General features: G+C 42.9%; 1 protein-coding gene across 1 annotated transcript in view; it reads right to left on the bottom strand.

Annotated features, from left to right (window-relative positions):
• LOC122108603 (NACHT, LRR and PYD domains-containing protein 1a-like) overlaps positions 1-18,269 on the bottom strand; it is a 38,081-nt gene extending 19,812 nt beyond the window's left edge. Inside the window, exons 1-5 of the mRNA XM_042680591.1 lie at positions 18,240-18,269; positions 17,590-17,852; positions 16,597-16,732; positions 13,897-14,077; positions 6,176-7,745 (exon numbers count right to left, since the gene is read on the bottom strand). Coding sequence (XP_042536525.1) covers positions 6,176-7,745; positions 13,897-14,077; positions 16,597-16,732; positions 17,590-17,852; positions 18,240-18,269 — 2,180 coding nt within the window. The remainder of the gene's footprint in view (positions 1-6,175; positions 7,746-13,896; positions 14,078-16,596; positions 16,733-17,589; positions 17,853-18,239) is intronic.
• Between the last annotated feature and the right edge of the window lie 1,385 nt (positions 18,270-19,654).

The raw sequence follows: 19,654 nt of genomic DNA, 5'->3' as shown, positions 1-19,654 counted from the left end.
TACATCCAAGGGTTGCTGGAGGCAATGACTCAAGAAATAAAGCGAGAAATGGATCAGAAATTGAAAGAGCACAAGGATGAACTATCAAAAGAGATACAGGATATCAAACAAAAGTTGGATGCAAAAATAGAAGCTGCACAAACCTCAGTAAGAAGTGAGATAAATGCAAAATTAGAGGTAATGCATACCTCATTAAGAGGTGAGATCAGTACTCTGAGAACCAACATTGAATCCATAAAGGGATCCATTTCCTCCATACAAACCACAATAGAAGCCACAGTCAACAGAGTGAATGAAATGGAAGGTAGAGTGTCAGATACAGAAGACAGAATACACCAACTGGACCAAAAAGTGACAGATACGGAAAAATCACTCAAATTAAACCAAAGGGAAATTCAAGAGCAAGCAGATAATGCCAAGAAATTTAACCTTCGCATAATCGGAGTGGACGAAGGTGAGGAATTCCAGAGCAAGGGAATGCAACACCTATTTAACAAGATAGTCAATGAAAATTTTCCCCACCTCAAAAACGACCATCTTAACTACATTACAGAAGCTTATAGAACACCTAACAAGCAAGATCCCAGGGGAAACACTTCTAGACATATTATAGCAAAAATGATACATCTGAATAATAAGGAAACAATCCTGCATGCAGCAAAAATGAAGAAGGAGCTATACTACAACGGGAAAAACTTAGAATCACTGCAGATCACACCACACAAACAATGAATGCAAGAAAAGCCTGGGAAAGCACCATAGGAGCTCTGAGAGCCAATAACTACCAACCCGGACTAATATACCCGGCAAAGCTAGCATTCACATTCGATGGAGGACTGAAAACTTTTAATAGCAAAGAAAAACTAAATGAATACATAAACATTAAGCCAGCATTACAAAGAATTCTAAGAGGGGGGACACAACCTGAAGAAAGCAACCAGGAACTGGGACCTGCCCCAAACAGGCGTTACTCAAAGTCTAACTGAGCAAGCACAGGAGGAAAGGAAAGAAGAAAAACTTAGGAAAACGGAATGGCAGGGACAACAATGCATCTCTCCATAATTTCTCTTAATATAAATGGGCTGAATTCGCCAATTAAAAGAAAACGAACTGAGGACTGGATCAGAAAACAAGACCCATCCATCTGTTGCCTTCAGGAGACCCACCTCTCAGCCAAACATACAAACAAACTCAGAGTGAAGGGGTGGAAAAGGATCTACCAATCAAATGCCCCCAGTAAGAAAGCAGGTGTAGCTATCCTGATATCTGACAAAATAAACTTTTCATTAAAATCAGTACAGAAAGACTAGGACGGACACTACATATTAATAAAGGGAACAATCCAAGAGGAGGATATAACCATTATCAACTTATATGCCCCAAATATTGGTGCACCCAGATATGTCAAACAAATGCTCTCAAACTTACAGAATAAAATAGATCCCAATATGATAATACTAGGAGACTTTAACACACCACTCTCACCAAAGGACAGGTCTACCAACCAGAGGATAGGCAAAGAAGCTACCGAATTAAGTGAGGCCATATTTCAAGCGGAATTAACTGACATCTACCGAGTATTTCACCCTAAAACAACACAATACACATTCTTCTCAGCAGCTCATGGAGCTTTCTCCTAAATTGACCATATCATAGTTCATGCAAGGAACTTAAGCAAATACAAAGGGATCGACATAATCCCCTGTATCCTATCTGACCACAGTGGAATCAAGCTAGCTCTCAATAACAAAGCATACTGCAGAAATTTCTCTAATACATGGAAATTGAACAGCACACTCCTTAACAAGGCCTGGGTAACAGAAGAGATCAGAGAAGAAATAAAGCATTTCCTACAACTCAATGAAAATGAAAACACCTCACAAAGAAACTTGTGGGACACAGCAAAAGCAGTCCTGAGGGGCAAATTTGTTGCCCTCAGTGCCCACATCAAGAGAATGGAGACAGACCAAGTAAATAATCTCATGTTGCAACTAAAACAGCTAGAAAAACAAGAAAAAATGGGACCTAAAGCTACTAGACGAAGCCAGATAACCAAATTAAGAGCAGAGATTAACCAATTAGAAAATCAGAAAACCATAACCAAAATAAACCAAACAAAAAGCTGGTTCTTTGAAAAAATAAACAAAATTGATGGCCCGTTGGCAAGACTCATTAAAAAAAGAAGAGAGGAAACCCATATTAATAGGATTAGGGATGCCACGGGAAACATCACAACACAAACACAAGATATCCAAACAATTCTAACAGACTACTTTCAAAAGCTATACTCTCTAAAGGAAGAAAATCTGGCAGAAATGGATGCATTTTTAGAGAAATACAAGTTGCCCAAACTGAGCAAAGAAGAAGTTAACCAATTAAATAAGCCAATATCCTATAATGAGATACAGGAAGTTATCAAAAGTCTTCCAAAAAAAAAAGCCCAGGACCAGATGGATTCACAGCAGAATTCTATAAGACCTTTAAACAAGAACTAATACCCATACTCCTCAAGCTCTTCAGAGAAACAGAGAAGGAGGGAGCTATCCCAAACTCATTCTATGAAGCCAATATCACACTCATCCCCAAACCAGGAAAAGACCCAACCAAAAAGGAGAATTGCAGGCCAATTTCCTTGATGAACACAGATGCAAAGATCCTTAACAAGATTCTAGCTAACAGAATCCAGAAACACATTAAAAATTATACACTATGACCAGGTAGGCTTCATCCCAGAGACACAGGGATGGTTTAACATACGTAAGTCAGTAAATGTAATCCAACATATCAACAGAGCCAAGGTCAAATATCACATGATTATCGCCACAGATGCAGAAAAGGCCTTTAATAAAATTCAACATTCATTCATGCTAAAAGCTCTGGAGAAAATAGGAACAGAAGGAACATTTCTAAAAATAATAAAAGCCATTTATGACAGACCAATAGCCAATATTATACTTAATGGGGAAAAGCTACAACCAATCCTCCTAAAATCAGGAACAAGGCAAGGATGCCCACTGTCTCCACTCCTCTTCAATATAGTCTTAGAACCCTTAGCCAGGGCAATAAGGAAAGAAAAAGACATTAAAGGGATCCGCATAGGGAAAGAAGAAGTTAAACTATCCCTTTTTGCAGACGACATGATACTATACCTCCACGATCCCAAAAACTCCATCCCCAGACTCTTAGAAATCATAAATCACTTCAGCAAAATAGCAGGATACAAAATAAACCCACAAAAATCAGTTGCCTTCCTATACACTGATAACGTACAGGAAGAGAGGGAAATAAAGGGAGCAACCCCATTCACAATAACCTCCCAAAAAATAAAGTATTTAGAAATTAACCTAACCAAAGATGTAAAAGAACTATTTAATGAGAACTATAAAAAGTTAAAGAAAGAAATTGCAGAAGACACTAGGAAATGGAAAGACCTCCCATGCTCTTGGATAGGCTGACTTAATATAGTAAAGATGGTAATACTTCCAAAACTAATATACAAATTCAATGCAATTCCTATTAAAATCCCAATGACATACATCACTGAAATACAGAAAACAGTCCAAAATTCATATGGAACAACAAAAGACCTAGAATAGCCAAAACAATTCTAGGGGATAAAGACAATATGGGAGGGCTATCCATACCGAACTTCAAACTCTACTACAGAGCTATAATAACAAAGACAGCATGGTACTGGCACAAAAACAGACCCGAAGACCAATGGAACAGAATAGAAGATCCAGAAATAAATCCACAGGCCTACAGCCAGCTGATATTCGACAAAGGAGCCAAAGATATACAATGGAAGAAACATAGCCTCTTCCACCGCTGGTGCTGGGAAAACTGGGCAGCCACATGCAGAAAACTAAAAGTGGACCCCAGCCTATCACCATGCACCAACATCAACTCAAAATGGATTAAAGACCTTAACATTAAACCTGAATCTCTGAAACTACTGCAGGACAGGGTAGGAGAGATACTTGAACTAATAGGCACAGGAAGGAACTTCCTGAACAGAGTCCCAGGGTCACAACAAGTTGGAGAGAGACTCGACAAATGGGACTACCTTAAAATAAAAAGCTTCTGCACAGCTAAATCTATGGCAACTAAGCTAGAAAGACAACCAACGAATTGGGAAAAATATTTACCAGCAATATATCAGACAAGGGGTTAACATCCTGTATATACAGGGAACTCAAGAAACTAATCCCTCCCAAACCTAACAAACCAATTACTAAATGGGCAAGGGAACTAAAGAGGGACTTCTCAAATGAAGAAATAAAAATGGCAAAGAAACACATGAGGAAATGTTCATCATCCCTGGTGGTGAAGGAAATGCAAATAAAGACAACCCTGAGATACCACCTTACCCCAGTCAGAATGTCCCACATCCACAAATCAGCCAATGACAAATGCTGGAGGGGATGTGGAGAAAGAGGAACCCTACTACACTGCTGGTGGGAATGTACACTTATACAACCACTTTGGAAAGCAGTCTGGAGGGTCCTTAGAAAGCTAAAGATTGACCTCCCTTACGACCCAGTCATACCACTTCTAGGCATCTACCCTGAACAACAGGAACCAATATACAAGGACACGTGCACCTCCATGTTCATTGCAGCACTGTTCACAATAGCTAGGATATGGAAACAACCCAGATGCCCCACCACAGATGAATGGATCCAAAAATTGTGGTATCTATTCACAATGGAATATTATGCAGCCATTAGAAATGACAAAATAATGGCATTTGCAGGGAAATGGATGGAGCTAGAAGGAATCATGTTGAGTGAGGTAAGCCAAGAACGAAGAGACAAACGGTACATGGTCTCCCTGATAAGTGGATGCTAAATCCAAAATGTTAGGTGATATGACAAAACTAACAGGACTTAAGAAACAAAGAACTCCCACTCATCTGGTTGAACCACTACTAAATATCCGCATGCTGCTGATCACATATATGGTATAAAACATGTGAACACCGTTATATATTACAGACTGTGATAGACAATTTTCTCCAGGAAAGTTAGAATGAACTTGTGACTTTAAATGAGCATCATTATTCCACAATACTGTGAATTTCCGGAAATTATGTAATCACTTAATCACAATCAAAAAAAAAAAAAGAACCTCGGGGAAGGGAGGAAGGGAGGGGATGGTAGGGGGAAAACAATGGAGGGGGGTAACAATGTTCAAGAGGAAGTGTACTCATTACCTCACTCATGTAACTGTAACCCTCTGTATAGTATCTTTACAAAAAAAAAGTCTGAAAATAAAAAAACAAAAATGTTTAGATATAACAACTTTTAAAAAGTCTGAAATAGAGGAATCATATAAGTAGACCATTTCTTCCTTTGAGATCTTTCCCTTTCTGCTCCCCATGTTGACCACTTCTTCCTCTGTACTTTTGTTATTGTATTATATTGTATCCCTTGATTGGCATTGCTGCCTGATGTGTCTTCTCTCCTAGTTTCTGAGCACTTTAGGGATTTTGCTCTTCAATTTGCAATATTTAAGGCTTGAATGCTTAGTGAGAGAATTTATGAAGAGTGAAAATCATCAGCTAACACACCACTGCCCAGGGCTGGCACAGTGAGAGGCAGAAGACATTCTCAGTGCAGTTAGGTTGATGGTGGTTAGAGAGCACTACACTTCCAAGCTCCCCTTTGGATTCAGGTTGACTGCCTACAACAGACATAAACAAGGAACCAGGATTGCAGGGAAAAGTCAACATTTCCTCTCAGACACCTGTATTCTGAGGTGATGAGAAATGGTCTCAAGGCAAAGGTCACTGAAATGGGGGAGTATCTGAAGTGCCTGAGTGACAATTTCTCAGAGAAAGCCAATGAAAAAAGAGGTACAGAGGCAGATTTCCTGAGTCTTGGAGAGGTTAGGGCGATGTGAAGATCAGCATGAAGTTGGGAGAGTGCCCAGCAGAGGAGGTGGTGGCCCTCTTAGAGCTAGGAAGAGGGACAGCAGGACTTGGCAGGTCTGTCACACAGCCGTACCAAAGCTCTTGGGTGGACAGACAATGGACATCAGTTTGGGCAGTTAGAAGTCACCAATGACCTCCATCCAGAGCCCTGGGACCAGATTGAGCATGTTTCTGGGGCACAGCACAATGGGGCTCTTGACACACAGAGGAGCTGGAGGAAGGGTTTGGTGGGATACTCACAGAACTACTCCAGGGAATCTCCGTACTTGTCTCTGAGGCCCAATCAGCTGAAGCCTCTTTACATGGCTGCCGAATTTAATGCAGAAAGTGGCCACCAGAAGTTCCATGTCTGTATGGAGGTACATTCTGGTTCTCCTGAAACTTTGCATAACTTGGGTCAGAAACTCTTCATCCTGAGTCTCATAAAGACAGTGAAGCACTTTCAGCGAAAATGGCTGCTGGTACCTGTATTTCATCTGTGCCCAATATAGCAGCTTCCGTTTCCTCATCTGAGGCAGTTGGTGGGTAATGTATTTCATCTCTTTTGTTACTTGTTCACTTAAAAGACCAAAGAGGAAGTGAATGGTTGGTTCTTCAAACAGGAGATGCCTTCTATACTCTATTTGCAAGTCTTTCTCTGCTACCAGGAAGATAGGATAATCATACTCTAAGGCAAAAGACACTGCTGCGAGGAACTCCTGGAAACATAGGTGAGTGAAGCTGTAGCTCATAGATTGGTGGTCTTGAAGGATACCAATCCCTATGAAATTGGAAATGGCATCCTGTTTTAAACCATACTTCCTCAAGTCATTTATAGTGAATACAGTCTTTCTCCAACGGATGCCTTCAGCAGCCAGAGAGCAGATCCCCCTGAGATGGGTCCCCAGGAGCTGAGCTGGGAGATTCTGGACAAGGTAGCGCAGACAGAGGGCTGTGGTGGTCTGGGAGGTGAGTATAAGATCCCCCCACCGCTCCATCTGCTGCTTGAGGCATGTGCAGACCAGCCACGACACCCAGGGCACCAGACACAGAGTCAAGAGTTCAGGGTTTGATTCAACCAAGCTAAAGGCTCTGAGTGCTTGGCTCTCGTCTGGGAAATATTTGTAGAAGTATTCCTTCCTGCTGAACTCAGAGAAACCCAGGACTTCCACCTGACATGGCTGCTTCAAGAAAGGGACCAGCTTAGAGAGAGCTGTGGTCCGAGCTGTGATGAGCAGGAAAGCCTCAGGAAGCATGATTCTCCTCAGCAATTTGCTCAGTAGCATGTAAATTGGCTGACGCTTGCTCCAGTGCAGATCAAGACAAGACATCTTCCTCTCTACAGTCCATTGTAACTCATCCACACCATCTAAGATGAAGAGCAGCTGCTCTGGACTAGACAGGATCTGATGAATGGGAACTTCTGGGACAACTGGGTCCTTTTCAAGAAGCTCAGCCAGACTCGAAATGCCATGCTGGTCTAGCTCCCTGCAACTGATGAAAAAGATGTGCTGGAATCGGTCCCTGTACAGCCAATCTTCCTCCCAGGCTCCTCTCACCTGCCTGGCCAGAGTCGATTTCCCAATTCCGGCAGACCCATACAGTATGACTGTTGGAGATTGTCCCTGAGTGTCTAGACTTGGGCCAAATAAATCTTTGATGTCAATCAAATGTCCTCTCTCCACTTCATCCTGATGCCAGCTTTTCCTGAAGAGGGGCTCCTGGACTTTGGAGTAAGGTTTTTGTAGAAGTAGCAGTTGAGTGAAATACTCATTTTTCCAAGGGAAAGGCTTCTTTGTCTTCTGGTCCTTGAAACTTATTTTTGTGTCTTCTAAGTAAGGGAGGGTAGAGGGAACATAAATGAATGGGTTAGAATGATTTATGATTTATTTGTTTGTTAAACAATCATGAACTTTGTGCAGACTCTAAGCTACATTTCACATCAGCTGCAGACTGTGGAGCATTCTTGGTAGCGCAGTAAGGGAACATGAACATAGATAGAGAGGATTCTAGTTCTAGTCCTGATGTGACCAAGCCAGATGCATGACTTTCTTTCCTTTTTTAAATATGTATCAAGGGCACTGCTTCAGTGGCTAGAATAAAGACTGAAGTTTCACTGTTTCTTGGTTTCTCATCTCTGACTACTTGAAGGCTATTAGAGCAGGCTTAGATAGTTGCAATGAAGACCTATAAAACATACTTTGGGTGGTGAGATATAGGGCCTTGTTTTCGGAGCCTGGAGCTCTCCCTTACGTTTTTCACTTGAGGATGGTGCTTGACCCTTGAGGCATATTCCCCCTACTGGCTTTTTGTCAATTAATTGGAATTAAGAGTCTCATAGACTTTTCTGTCCAGGCTGGCTTCAAACTGTGATCCTCAGATCTCAGATCCTGAGTAGATAGGATTGCAGGAGTGAACCACTAGAGCCTAGCAAAAACCCACATATGAATGTTCTCTCTTTACACACACATCCCTACCTGTACTTCGATATGTCAAAATATGTCATATGGGTTTTGTACTTGTTCTGGGATACTATTTTATTCAAGTGCTCCACTGAAGAATTCCCTTAGAATTTAAAGTCAGGCGAAAAAATGCAATTAAAGGTGACATTGACCAAGACCCATTGTATTCATAAACTGCTTTGGTGAATGGCCACACCTTTGTACAACTACTTAAAGATAATAAAAATATTTTAAAATGCAATTCTATAAAATCAGCCTTTTCTTATATATGATAGCTACTATGAAATCCATTTTATATATATCCATTGTGCTACTTGCTTGGACACTCATCACTAATATAAACATCTTTTATGCCTACTAATTTGTCCTCCCACCTTTTTTGTTTCAATTTTGTGCATATATCATTTTAATGTTTACTTCACCTGCATGTTTCTGTAAGATGATTCTAGTCCTTCCTTCCTTCCTTCCTTCCTTCCTTTATTCCTTTATTACTTCCTTCCTTCTTTCCTTCCTACCTTCCTTCCTACCTTCTGAAGCCAATAGACTAGGGAAAAAGGAGGTATAGTCAGCTTACAGCAAATACAGGAGATATTCTTTCATTTCCATTAAGATTAAGGGAACAAAGTCATTTAAGGAAAATAAAACAGGATAACTTAAGGAAACTGAGGCCTGGTGAAAGCAACTTGGAAATATAGTATTTAGAAACATAAAAATGCTATCATTGCTTCAAGAGACAACAGGATGCATTCATTCCTGATGGATGCATTTATGTATGCCTTCCTGAGAAAAATGCCTTCCCAAATTTAAGCTACCTGGCTTAAAATGCAAATAGCAAGGTACCGCCTTATCTCAAGGATAGTGTTTTTTGGCAGGATGCATTCTTACTTGGAAACTTAGAAAATAACGCCAGATGTGATCAAAGTAAAGACAAAGAACCCAGCTTTGCATAACTTGAATTCCAGACCCCCCTTGCCCCGTCTTTACCCTACAAATACCCTAACAGCCTGAGAAGCAGTGTGTCTCTCACTATTAGAGTATGCACTCTGGGCTGGGAAGGTGGCTCAGTGGTAGAGTGCTTGCCTTGCATGCATGAGGCCCTGGGTTCGATTCCTCAGCACCACATAAGCAAAAAGAAAAAAGCCAGAAGTGGTGCTGTGGCTCATAGTGGTAGAGTGCTAGCCTTGAGCTGAAGAGCTAAGGGACAGCGCCCAGGCCCAGAGTTTAGGCCCCACAACCGAACCCCACACACACACACAAAAAAGAGCATACACTCTGTTAGAGTGTGATCCAGCCCTTCTGTGTGTTTTACTGCATTTTTCTGTTTGCTTGCTTGTTTACTTAACAAAGCTCTGTCAAGTTTTCTTACCATATTGACTTGTCCAGAAAATTTTCTGCTATCAAAGTCAAAGACCCTAAATGAAGAGTTCCTACAATTTTTTTATTTTGGTAGTAGGGCTTGAGTTCTGGGCCTGACCTCTGTCTCTTAGCTCTTCAGCTCCAGGGTAGTGCTCTACCACTTGAGCCACAGCACTTCCAGGTTTTTCCATTTATGAGTTGCTGAGGAATCGAACCCAGGACCTCATGCATGCGAGGCAAGCACTCTATCACTGAGCCACCTTCCCACCCCTAGAATTCTTGTATTTAAAGGAAACTTCACAAAACCTCATCTCCACCCAGTGACACTTCCTTCCTTCTTCCCTATTTTGGATGGAGAGTGGTAAGACTTATGAAGTCAGTTAATATACATGGAGCATGGACCACATTTTAGAACCATGGAGTCTATGAGTTTATTCCTAAATTCATTAATTGAACATCTCTAAAATTTCCAAGGTGGCATCTCCTAAAGCTGAGAGGCAGTGTAATTAATTCATGGTTAAGACCATGTCACTGGACCCTGTGTGCCCATGGCTTTGGTGTGTCTGTCCTCATTACCCAGATGTCATAGGGCATAGAATTTAGGGGCTTAATAGGATAGAGATGTGGACTATGGTGAAGGAGACAGTGATAGTTTAACTCCAGCTCTGCCACTGTGTGACTTTAACTTTAGAGCTTTGCTCATCTCTACAGTGGTGCAATAGTTATCTTTCTGTCACAGAGTGGTTGTGAAATTGTAGAGCATGCAAATGAAGCCCTGGGACCAAGGCCTGACCTGGAGTGAGGTCATTTGAAGGGACATGACTTGTTCTAGGCACTTGGGTAGAGAGATGCTGAGGGCCCCTGTGGGAAACAAATACTACTTTCCTGATCCCAGGCCAGTGCCCTGCCCACTAAGCCAGGTGGTGTGTTTCCTGTGCTGAAGAATGAACCTGCATTTTCGGGGCTTCTTGGAGGCAGTGTCAGAGCCCATTGTTGAGACTTCCAAGGCAGGGTTGGTAGAATTGTTTCAGAGGATTTCTAGGTCTTTTGTGTTCAGTCTTTCAATCAGTTCCCCAGGGGATTGATTCCTGGTTCATGCTTTTGCTGTACCCCTCAAAAAAAGTAAAGAAAGAAAAAGAAAGAAAGCAAGTTGTTGCTGGTGGCTCATGCCTGTCACCCTAGCATTTCAGGAGGCTGAGAGCTGAGGAATACAGTTTAAATCCAACCTGGGCAGGAAAGCCTTTCTCCAATTAACCACTAAAAAGCCAGTGGTGGAGTTATGAGTCAGGTGGTAGAATGGTACCTAGTGGATGGGAATCTGCCTTGCTTTTTTTTTTTTTAATGAACCCAGTGTGGCTCCCAGAGCCTACTGAGTTCTCCCCACCTCCCTAGAACCCCTTACTGGGAACTCCCATCTGAGCAGTTCTTGGGAATGCACACACACCCGGAATCATCTAAACTTAAACCATTCTTTTCAGCCACCATAGTGGCAATGTGACCTTGTGACCTAAATGTTCACCATAATGGACATGACTGCCTTCTACTGTTCACCATAACTCAATTCAACATGTGTCCTTGACAAATTGTACTTAAGCTTCAGATCTCCTTCCTTCCCCACTCTTTGTTTCTCTGACCCTGCTCAGTGTTGCACGGATTCTTCTACAATAATGATTAAAGCCTGCTCATGTCTGCTGAGGTCTCTGACTTCTTTGTCTCCTGTCATCCTCTTGATTGTTCCTAATGCTCATGACTCTGTTTCCTAAGATGGCTCCCTCACCAGGAACAATGTTCCCCTGAAGGACTCTTGTCCTTGTAGGGGATACTACATTCCTCTATCTCTCTCCCACCATCTCCCCTCTTTTCTTTCCTCCCCAGAGGCTTTCTGAAAGCCAGTTGGTCCCTCCTGCTTACTATAACTGAATGATGGCTGGAATGGGACCCGGAGTCCCTGGTTCTAGCTGCTGAGCTGCCAGGAAAGGATGCTCGGCCTTGACCTAGGCATATTGACTTGATGGGCAAACTCAGTTGTAAGACTACTGGCAATCTCTCTCTCTCTCTCTCACTCTCCCTCTCCCACTCCCTCTCCCTCTCCCTCTCTCTCTCTTTCTCTCTCTCTCTCTCTCTCTCTCTCTCTCTCTCTCTCTCTCTCTCTCTCTCTCTCTCTCTCCCTCTCTCTCTCTTTCTCTCTCTCAGCTATTCAAGAAGTGAAAATAGGAGGAACACAGTCTGAAGCTAGCATGAGCAAAAATGCTGTGTGAAAAACTAAAGCAAAAGGACTGAAGGTATGGCTTGAGTAGCAGGATACTTACCTAGAAAATACAAGGCCCTGACTTCAATCTCCAGTATTACCACACATTCTCTCTCCCCCCCCCCTCTCTTTCCTCTTCTATCTACTCCTCTCCTTTCCTCTCTCCTCTTTCTTACTCTCCTCTTTTTTTTTTTTTTTGTTTTCACAAGTAGTAGCTTCCAGAGAGCCAGAGGTTCCTTTGAGCCTACCAACATGGGGGATTTTGCACTCCTGTTCATCCCATCCAATTATCCTCCCCACCCTGTGGCTAAATTGTTGGCTGTGTGCAACTAGAAGCCTCTACTCTCACCAGCTCATGTCTTCAGCTACCTAAGTAGGTGAGGGAAGATCTTGACCTAGGTCTTTATTGACTGGATTTGTAAACTCTGCTGTTAGCTATTCCCCTTACTGCCCCCCCCCAATCCCCACATACCTCTCAATAAAAGTTCTAGCAAGGTTGTTTTTTATTATTATTGAAGTCAATGACCCTCAGTGAAGAGTCCCTCCTTCAAGAGGGAACCTTCACAAACCTTCCCCTGCATCTGGTGGCGTGACTGTAACAATACTCGTCAGTCTCCTTGTGAGCCTCACCTGCCTTCTATGTGAACTCTGGGAGTCAGTGGAGTAGCATCTCGAGCCAGACATCCAGGCTTCTAACATTGATAACTTCATTCCTTGTAGTCATTTTTTATTCTCTCTTTTTAATCAATGGAGTAATGTCTGTAGTCAGATCTCCTGGCTTCTGCCAGTGATACTTCTATCTCTAGTGATAATTCTTTTTTTTTTTTGGTTGGTCATGGGGCCTGAACTCTGGGGCCTAGGTGCTGTCCCACAACTCTTCAACTCAAGGCTAGCACCCTACCACTTGAGCTACTTCCAGCTTTTTCTGCTTATGTGGTGATGAGGAATCAAACCCAGGGCCTTATGCATGCAAGGCAAGCACTCTACCACTGAGCTACCTTCCTAGCCCCTCTAGTGATCATTCTTATGGTAACCTTTTCACATTATTTAAAATATATATTTTTTAGAATTTTTTAACCTATCTCATAACAGCCATCATACAAGCCACCACCCAGGAGCAAGTCAAGGCCATCCTACTACTGCAGGCCACTGGAGGCTTTGCTTAACACCTTCTTGACCAATGCAGAACTAGCCCCTGAAGACCCTAGCCCCAGTGACCTCTTGGGGCCCCTAAGGCAGCAGGAACTAGCCAGAAAAGTCCACAATGCCCTTCAACTTTTTATATCCCTTCAGGGTCTCAAGTGATGGGAATCTGTCTTGATTGTTTTCATAACCCAATGTGGCTCCCCTGGCCCACTGAGCTCCCTTGCCCTCCCTGGGACCGCTTATCAGGAACTTCCATCCTGAGTAGTTCTTGGGATCATTCTCACCTAACACAAAATAAAATTCAAATCACAAACACATCTAAATTTAAATCATTCTTTTCAGCCACAATAGATGGCAATGTAGACTTTTGGCCTAAATATTTGTCATAATGTCTACTTTACTGTCTGCTACCCTCCACCCTAACTCAATTCAACATGTGTCCTTGACAAATTGTACCTAAGCTTCAGACTCCCCTCCTCTTTGTTTCTCTGATCCTGCTCCCTGTTAACATGGCGTCCCTTTGCAGACATAATTAAAGCCTCTCTGGTCTGTTGTGGTACCTGCCTTCTTTCTCTCTTTTCATCCATTTGATCTTTCCTAACACTCATGACTCATTTTCCTCACAGTACACTTGAGCAAAAAAAAAGCTCAAGGACAGTGCCCAACCCCTGAGTTCAAGCCCTAGGACTACTAGGACCTCAAGACACACATACACACACACATACACACACACACACACACACACACACACAGAATCAGCTGGGCCTCACCTTTCTGGTAGGTTTTACCTGCTTTAGCAAGAGGCTGTTGTATCTCTAATATTCTTGGATTTCTTGACTCCGTGTCAGATTCAGAGACTGTTTCTGAATGTGGGATGACCTGTGTCTCTGGGGATGTTGGCTGTAGGGCTTCTTGTCTAGTGGTTGATGTTATTGACTTTCCTGAGTGTGACTGAAAAAGAGGTTTTCTGGAAAGAAAAATGACAGGAATGAAATGAGTAGCTTATGATTATCCATTTTATTTCAGTTATAGACATGGAGTCTGACTTAGTCTGTTTCTGATGTCGAGACCTATGGCAGAGAGAAACAGCTTCATGAAAGGAAAGATTAATTTTGCTCAGGGTCTCAGAGGGTGTAGTCTAAGATTGGCCAGTTCTATCACGTGCAGCTCAAGTGAAGACAAATATCATGGCAGCAGGATGTGAAAGAGGATGCTTACTCCACGGTAGCCAGGAAGAATAGAGGGAGAGGAAGAAGCAAGTTACAGCTTCCAAAGGCACTGCCTCCATAACTTATTTCCTCTACACAAGTCCCTACCTCCTAGTTTCTACCACCTCCCCACAATTCCACCAAAATTTAGATCGATGAATAGATGAATCTTTTGGTTAGGGCAGAGCACTCATGATCAAATAAGCTCCAAAAATGGAATCCTAAGGTATTGGACCAAGACTTCAATACATGAGCCTTCAATACAGGGAGACAGCCAGGTGCTTGTGGCTCACTTCTATAATCCTAGCTATTCAGGAGGCTGAGATCTGAGGATCATGGTTCAAAGCCAGCCAGGGCAAGAAAGTCCGTGAGACTCTCATCTCCAATAAATCACTCAGAAAACCCAAAGTGATGCTGTGGCTTACGATGTAGAGCACTTGCCTTGAGCTGAAGAGCTGAGGGACAGCGCCCAGCCCCAGAGTTCAAGCCCCATGACCGACAAAAAGAAAAAATACAGGGGGACAATTCATATCCAAACAATAACAAACCCTTGCAATAATTCTCTAAGTGGGTATTAGTGATCTTTCTTTTAGGGACATGTAAAAATAAACACATGTTTTCTTAGTAGACTCTCTAAAAGCTCTAGGTGGGTTGACAATATGAGTTAGGTAAATAACTCTTTGATTAAGTCCTTTCAGTTTGAGTTTGCTATTTCCTATAAAGACAAGCAGTTACTGTGAGGTATTCTATAATTGTTAGGCCCTCCTGACTGCCAGGAATACTTTGGCAAGGCTCTGAGACATGACCATGCAAGATGTGGCAGAGCAGAATTTCTCTGTGTAACAAAGAAGAGCTAGTGAGGTTCAGAAATGCATGGGGAAGAGAGATAATAATGTTATGATCTTTGCTGATATACATATGTGAGAAGTTTTACATGTCCTATCACATCTTCAATAGAATTTTTTAATTATTAATTATTATTGTAAAGGTGATGTACAGAGGGGTTACAGTTATCTAAGTCAGACAGAGTGCATTTCTTTTTCAACAAGATAACTCATTCCCATGCTCTTTCCCAGTTTTTCCCTCTCACCCTACCCACAAGTTGTTACAGCTCATTTTCATCACAGTGTCTAGTGAGTATCACTCTTTACCCTACCATTTCTGTGCCCATCCCAAAGACAGATAAATGAACAAACAAGACAAAAGGAAATGAAAACAAAAAACAGCAACAAAGAAAAAGCCCTCATTTCCACTTTCTGGAATTCATTTCAATAAATGTCAGATGCACATAGGTATTGGGCCTATTTGATCCCCTCCTAAGAATATTCTCCTTTGGTCTCACCCTGTGTGAATGTCTAGAGACTTGTGTACTTTATCATGTCCCAGTGCATTTTTTTCTTTTACTGTCCAGTGTGTTGACCTGTAGATTTATGAGCACATTCTTGTTATCACAAATGAGGGGATCGTGCAAGGTGATTTCTTTGAATCTGGCTTACTTCACTTAGTATCATTTTTTCCAAGTCTTCCCATTTCCTTATGAATTATACAATATCATTCTTTCTGATGGATTTGTAGAATTCTGTTGTGTACATATACCACATTTTTCAATAGAAGGTCCTCTCAAATTTTGTACAAGTGGATGTTTTGGGGATACAAAGGTGCAGTTCCACACTGTGAAGTAGAAGATGAAGGTTCAGATAGAGAAAATTAACACAGGAGTAGAGTCATTCTTGCCCATTCACACCAAGTGAGTAAGGTTATCTATAAGGATATCTAAGGGCAGTGGAGTTTGGCTTGTCACCACCATTGCCAAGGTGTTGGGCTAGGGTTAGGTAAGAGTGGGCACAAAAAAAAAGACAAAAAGAAGTAAAGAGAAGCAGGTGGGATTTTGATAACACAGAAGCAGATTAGAAAATTAAATCACTATCTCAGACTTCGATTCAGGACCTGGTGATGCCTCTAAGTGTGGTGAGACTGGCCATATGAACTGCCTTCTCTCCAGCCTGTCTGCACTGGTAAGTAGGGGCTACTGTAATGCTGGCATGGAGGAGGAAAAGGTAAGGGTAGAGCTGACATATGTAGACTACATAAGTGAGTCTAAAATAAGAGGAATCAGAAGAGAGAAGTGGCTGGGCTCAGGGATGCACCAGTCCCTTCTTGGGTCCATTTGGAAACAGAATCTTACTTGGAACTTTTGTTCCATACTGACCCCAGGGATCTTCAAGTGCCTACCAAGATTGTGAGTACTTGATTGAGACTTACCCCCTGACTCAATGAGGTCTCAGTTTTCCCATCTGTCAAATGGGGAGGAAGCAGTTTCAGCATGGAAAGGTCGTGCAGGACAGTTAAGGAACCCCATGTTTGATGTGATTTGGGGGGACCCTTGACAGAGACTGGACTATGAGAAGGAGACAGAGAGGTTGTAGGCTTATTAAAGACAGGAGCCAGGGGATTGAGGCTGGGTTTCTTTACATTACTTAGGGGCCCTATCTCAACAGTGGGTACTAAGATCCTACAAATGTGCTGCAACCTGCACACAATCCCCCACAGGCTCATGCAGAAAGTGAAGTTCTCATAGTTGCTGCTAAGAAACAGTTCTGATTTGAGATCTAGGGAAATCCATGCCTCTGTCTTGGTTTTCCATGCTCCTCCGCATAATTACCATTCCTCTCTGTCTCTGCACTACCATAGGGAGCTATGAGCTTCCACCCTGCAGTTATACAGTGATCAGAGCAGCAGCAGTGGCAACAGCAAAAGCAATAGCAAGCACTCCTAGTTGTTGAACATTGGACTCTGGTAAATGTTTACTATAGACGATCACTTTTAATTCCTACAAATCCAAGGGGTTCATCTCTTCATTTTACAGATGAAGAAACAAAGACAGACAGTGAAATGATTTCCCCTCTAGCTCCCAAATCTGTGCTCATAACTTCATTGCTGAGCAAGCACTCCTCTTGGAAGCCAGTCTGGAACTCATATCTATCCCTGTAGTGCCATTCTGAATGGCAGTCTCTCCCCTGTTCAGCCCTGGAAGACTTTATCCTGGGTGTTATGGGAATCACATGGGGTCTGGGAATGCGCTGGAGTAGAAGAGAATGTGGGACTCTGTTGTCCAGTAAGGCCTCCCCAGTCATCCTCCCAGCTCTGGCCTAGGGTGAGCTGGAATCCTTGGACTAGGGCCATGAAAGTCACCAACTGAGGAGAGGTTGGCATTTAGGTATCAGTAGGAGTGGGTTTGGGTCTTGGCTTACTCACTTGATATCCACCATCTTCCTGATTTTGTATGAGAGCGATTCATCTAAAGACAGTCTCAAATGGTCATGTACTCGGCTGCATTCTGAGTCATCAGTTCTGAGGTCATCTTCATTTCGCTTGCTTTCTCTGACTGAGCTGCCTTGTACCTGGAGGTGCTCTTCAGGGGTGTTTTGTTGCATAGTCAAAGCTGGAACTCTTTTAGAGCCTGCTTCTGTAGTATCTCCAGGCCCCCAAAGCTCGGCTTGTTCCCTTGACAAGCTCTCCTTAGAGACAAACACAGAGGGTAGGAAGTGAAGGGCATGAGGCAGGCAGACATAGTTTCCATGTGCCTTGGCTCCTCCCACTTCCCAATGCAAGACTTTAATGTGGATCATTTGTGTAACCCGGCAAACAACTCCTATTCAGCATTCAGAACCCAGTCCATAAACCCCAGGGCATCAGCTAAAAGATGGTGTGGGAGGAAGGAAGCAGTGTGATAAGAAAAGCCATCATACATAGGAGCCCTGGGTCAGATTATGTAGGGTTCCTGGACAGGGCCCAAGACTAGTCAGGAAATGTGAAGTGGAACAGAAAACAGGAGAAAGGTGGGAGATAAAGGAATGGAGGCTACAGGGGTAAGAGACAGCAATATAGGTGAGGGTGTTACTCACCGATCTGCATTCGGATGCTTCCTTTGCCATGCTTCAAGATTCCTGGAATCACCTGTTGAGCTGCAGTGCTTGTAGGAAGCTCTGTGTATGTGTGTGTGTGTGTGTGTGTGTGTGTGTGTGTGTGTGTGTGTGTGTGTCTGTGTGTGTCTGTGTGTCTGTATGTCTGTGTGTCTGTGTGTCTGTGTGTCTGTCTGTGTCTGTCTGTGTCTGTCTGTGTCTGTATCTGTGTCTGTGTCTGTGTCTGTGTGTGTTAAAGCTAACCTCAGAGCTCAGACTGAGGTCTGGGCTGCCCTTTTTCAGGCTCTCCAAAACTCTCTAGGCCCTAGGACACCAAAAAAAGAGAAAATTCCTTCCTGTTGGCTAAGCAGACAACTATGAGGGTATGGCCAGGGAAGGGGCTGGGCCAGGACAAGCCTCCACAGCAGCAGACACAGACATACAAAGCCCACAAGGCACACAGTTTCTTGCTACCACCCAAAACTTGCCTGCAGAGTCAAGGTGCAGACTCCAGCCTAGGACTGGGTTCAGGATCACAGGGCCCTGTGTCTACAGGGCAGTTACTTATAGAAACTTTAGAGCTGGGCCAAAGGATCATTCCTGCTTCATCACCACAAACTCACCATAAAGACCAGCACAGACCTTCTTCCCCTATCACATGAACAGCATTCCAGGACTGCAGATTGAAAAAGGATGTCACATCACTCCATCTGCTGCTATGAAATTACTCCAGGAATTTCCTGAATATGCTTTGATTTGCCCTGAGCTGGAAGACCCCCACACCTGATGAGCTGCGGCCCAGCACATGCTTAGACCCTGACTTCCTGGGTGACTGATTCATGTACCTAAACCTTTATTTGATTAAAAATTTTAACTGGAGCAGGGTGCTGGTGGCTCACACCTATAATCCTAGCTACTCAGGAGGCTGAAATCTGAGGATCTCGGTTCAAAGCCAGCCTGGGCAGGAAAGTCCATGAGACTCTTATCTCCAATAAACCACTAGAAAACAGGAAGTGGCTCTGTGGCTCAAGCAGTAGAGCACTTTCCTTGATCTGAAGAGTGCAGGGACAGCACCCAAGCCCAGAGTTCAAGCCCCACGACCAACAAAAAAAAAAATTTAACTGGATATTGTAGGCTTTCTTTTTTCTTTTTCATTGTAAGTTTTCTAAGAACAAAGGCTTTTGAGCATGGCAGATATGAGCTTTCAGTACAACATGTCTTTCCCTTCTCTTCCCCCTACACTACACTGTTAAGAAGCAGTAAATGATTGCTGGGGTTCCAAACTCTTGTGTCAGCAGACCAACACAAAGAGACTAACTCTTTGCCAGAGAAATAATTGATGTATATCAAAAATATCATCATGACAGCAAGTGAGAGGGTCTGGAGGCAATATTTTAGGAGTAGGTGGGTGTTGAGGA

This window comes from Dipodomys spectabilis, unplaced genomic scaffold (assembly GCF_019054845.1).
Source record: "Dipodomys spectabilis isolate Male_0828 unplaced genomic scaffold, ASM1905484v1 ptg000062l, whole genome shotgun sequence".
NCBI lineage: Eukaryota > Metazoa > Chordata > Mammalia > Rodentia > Heteromyidae > Dipodomys > Dipodomys spectabilis.
This window is presented reverse-complemented; position numbering and strand designations above follow the sequence as displayed.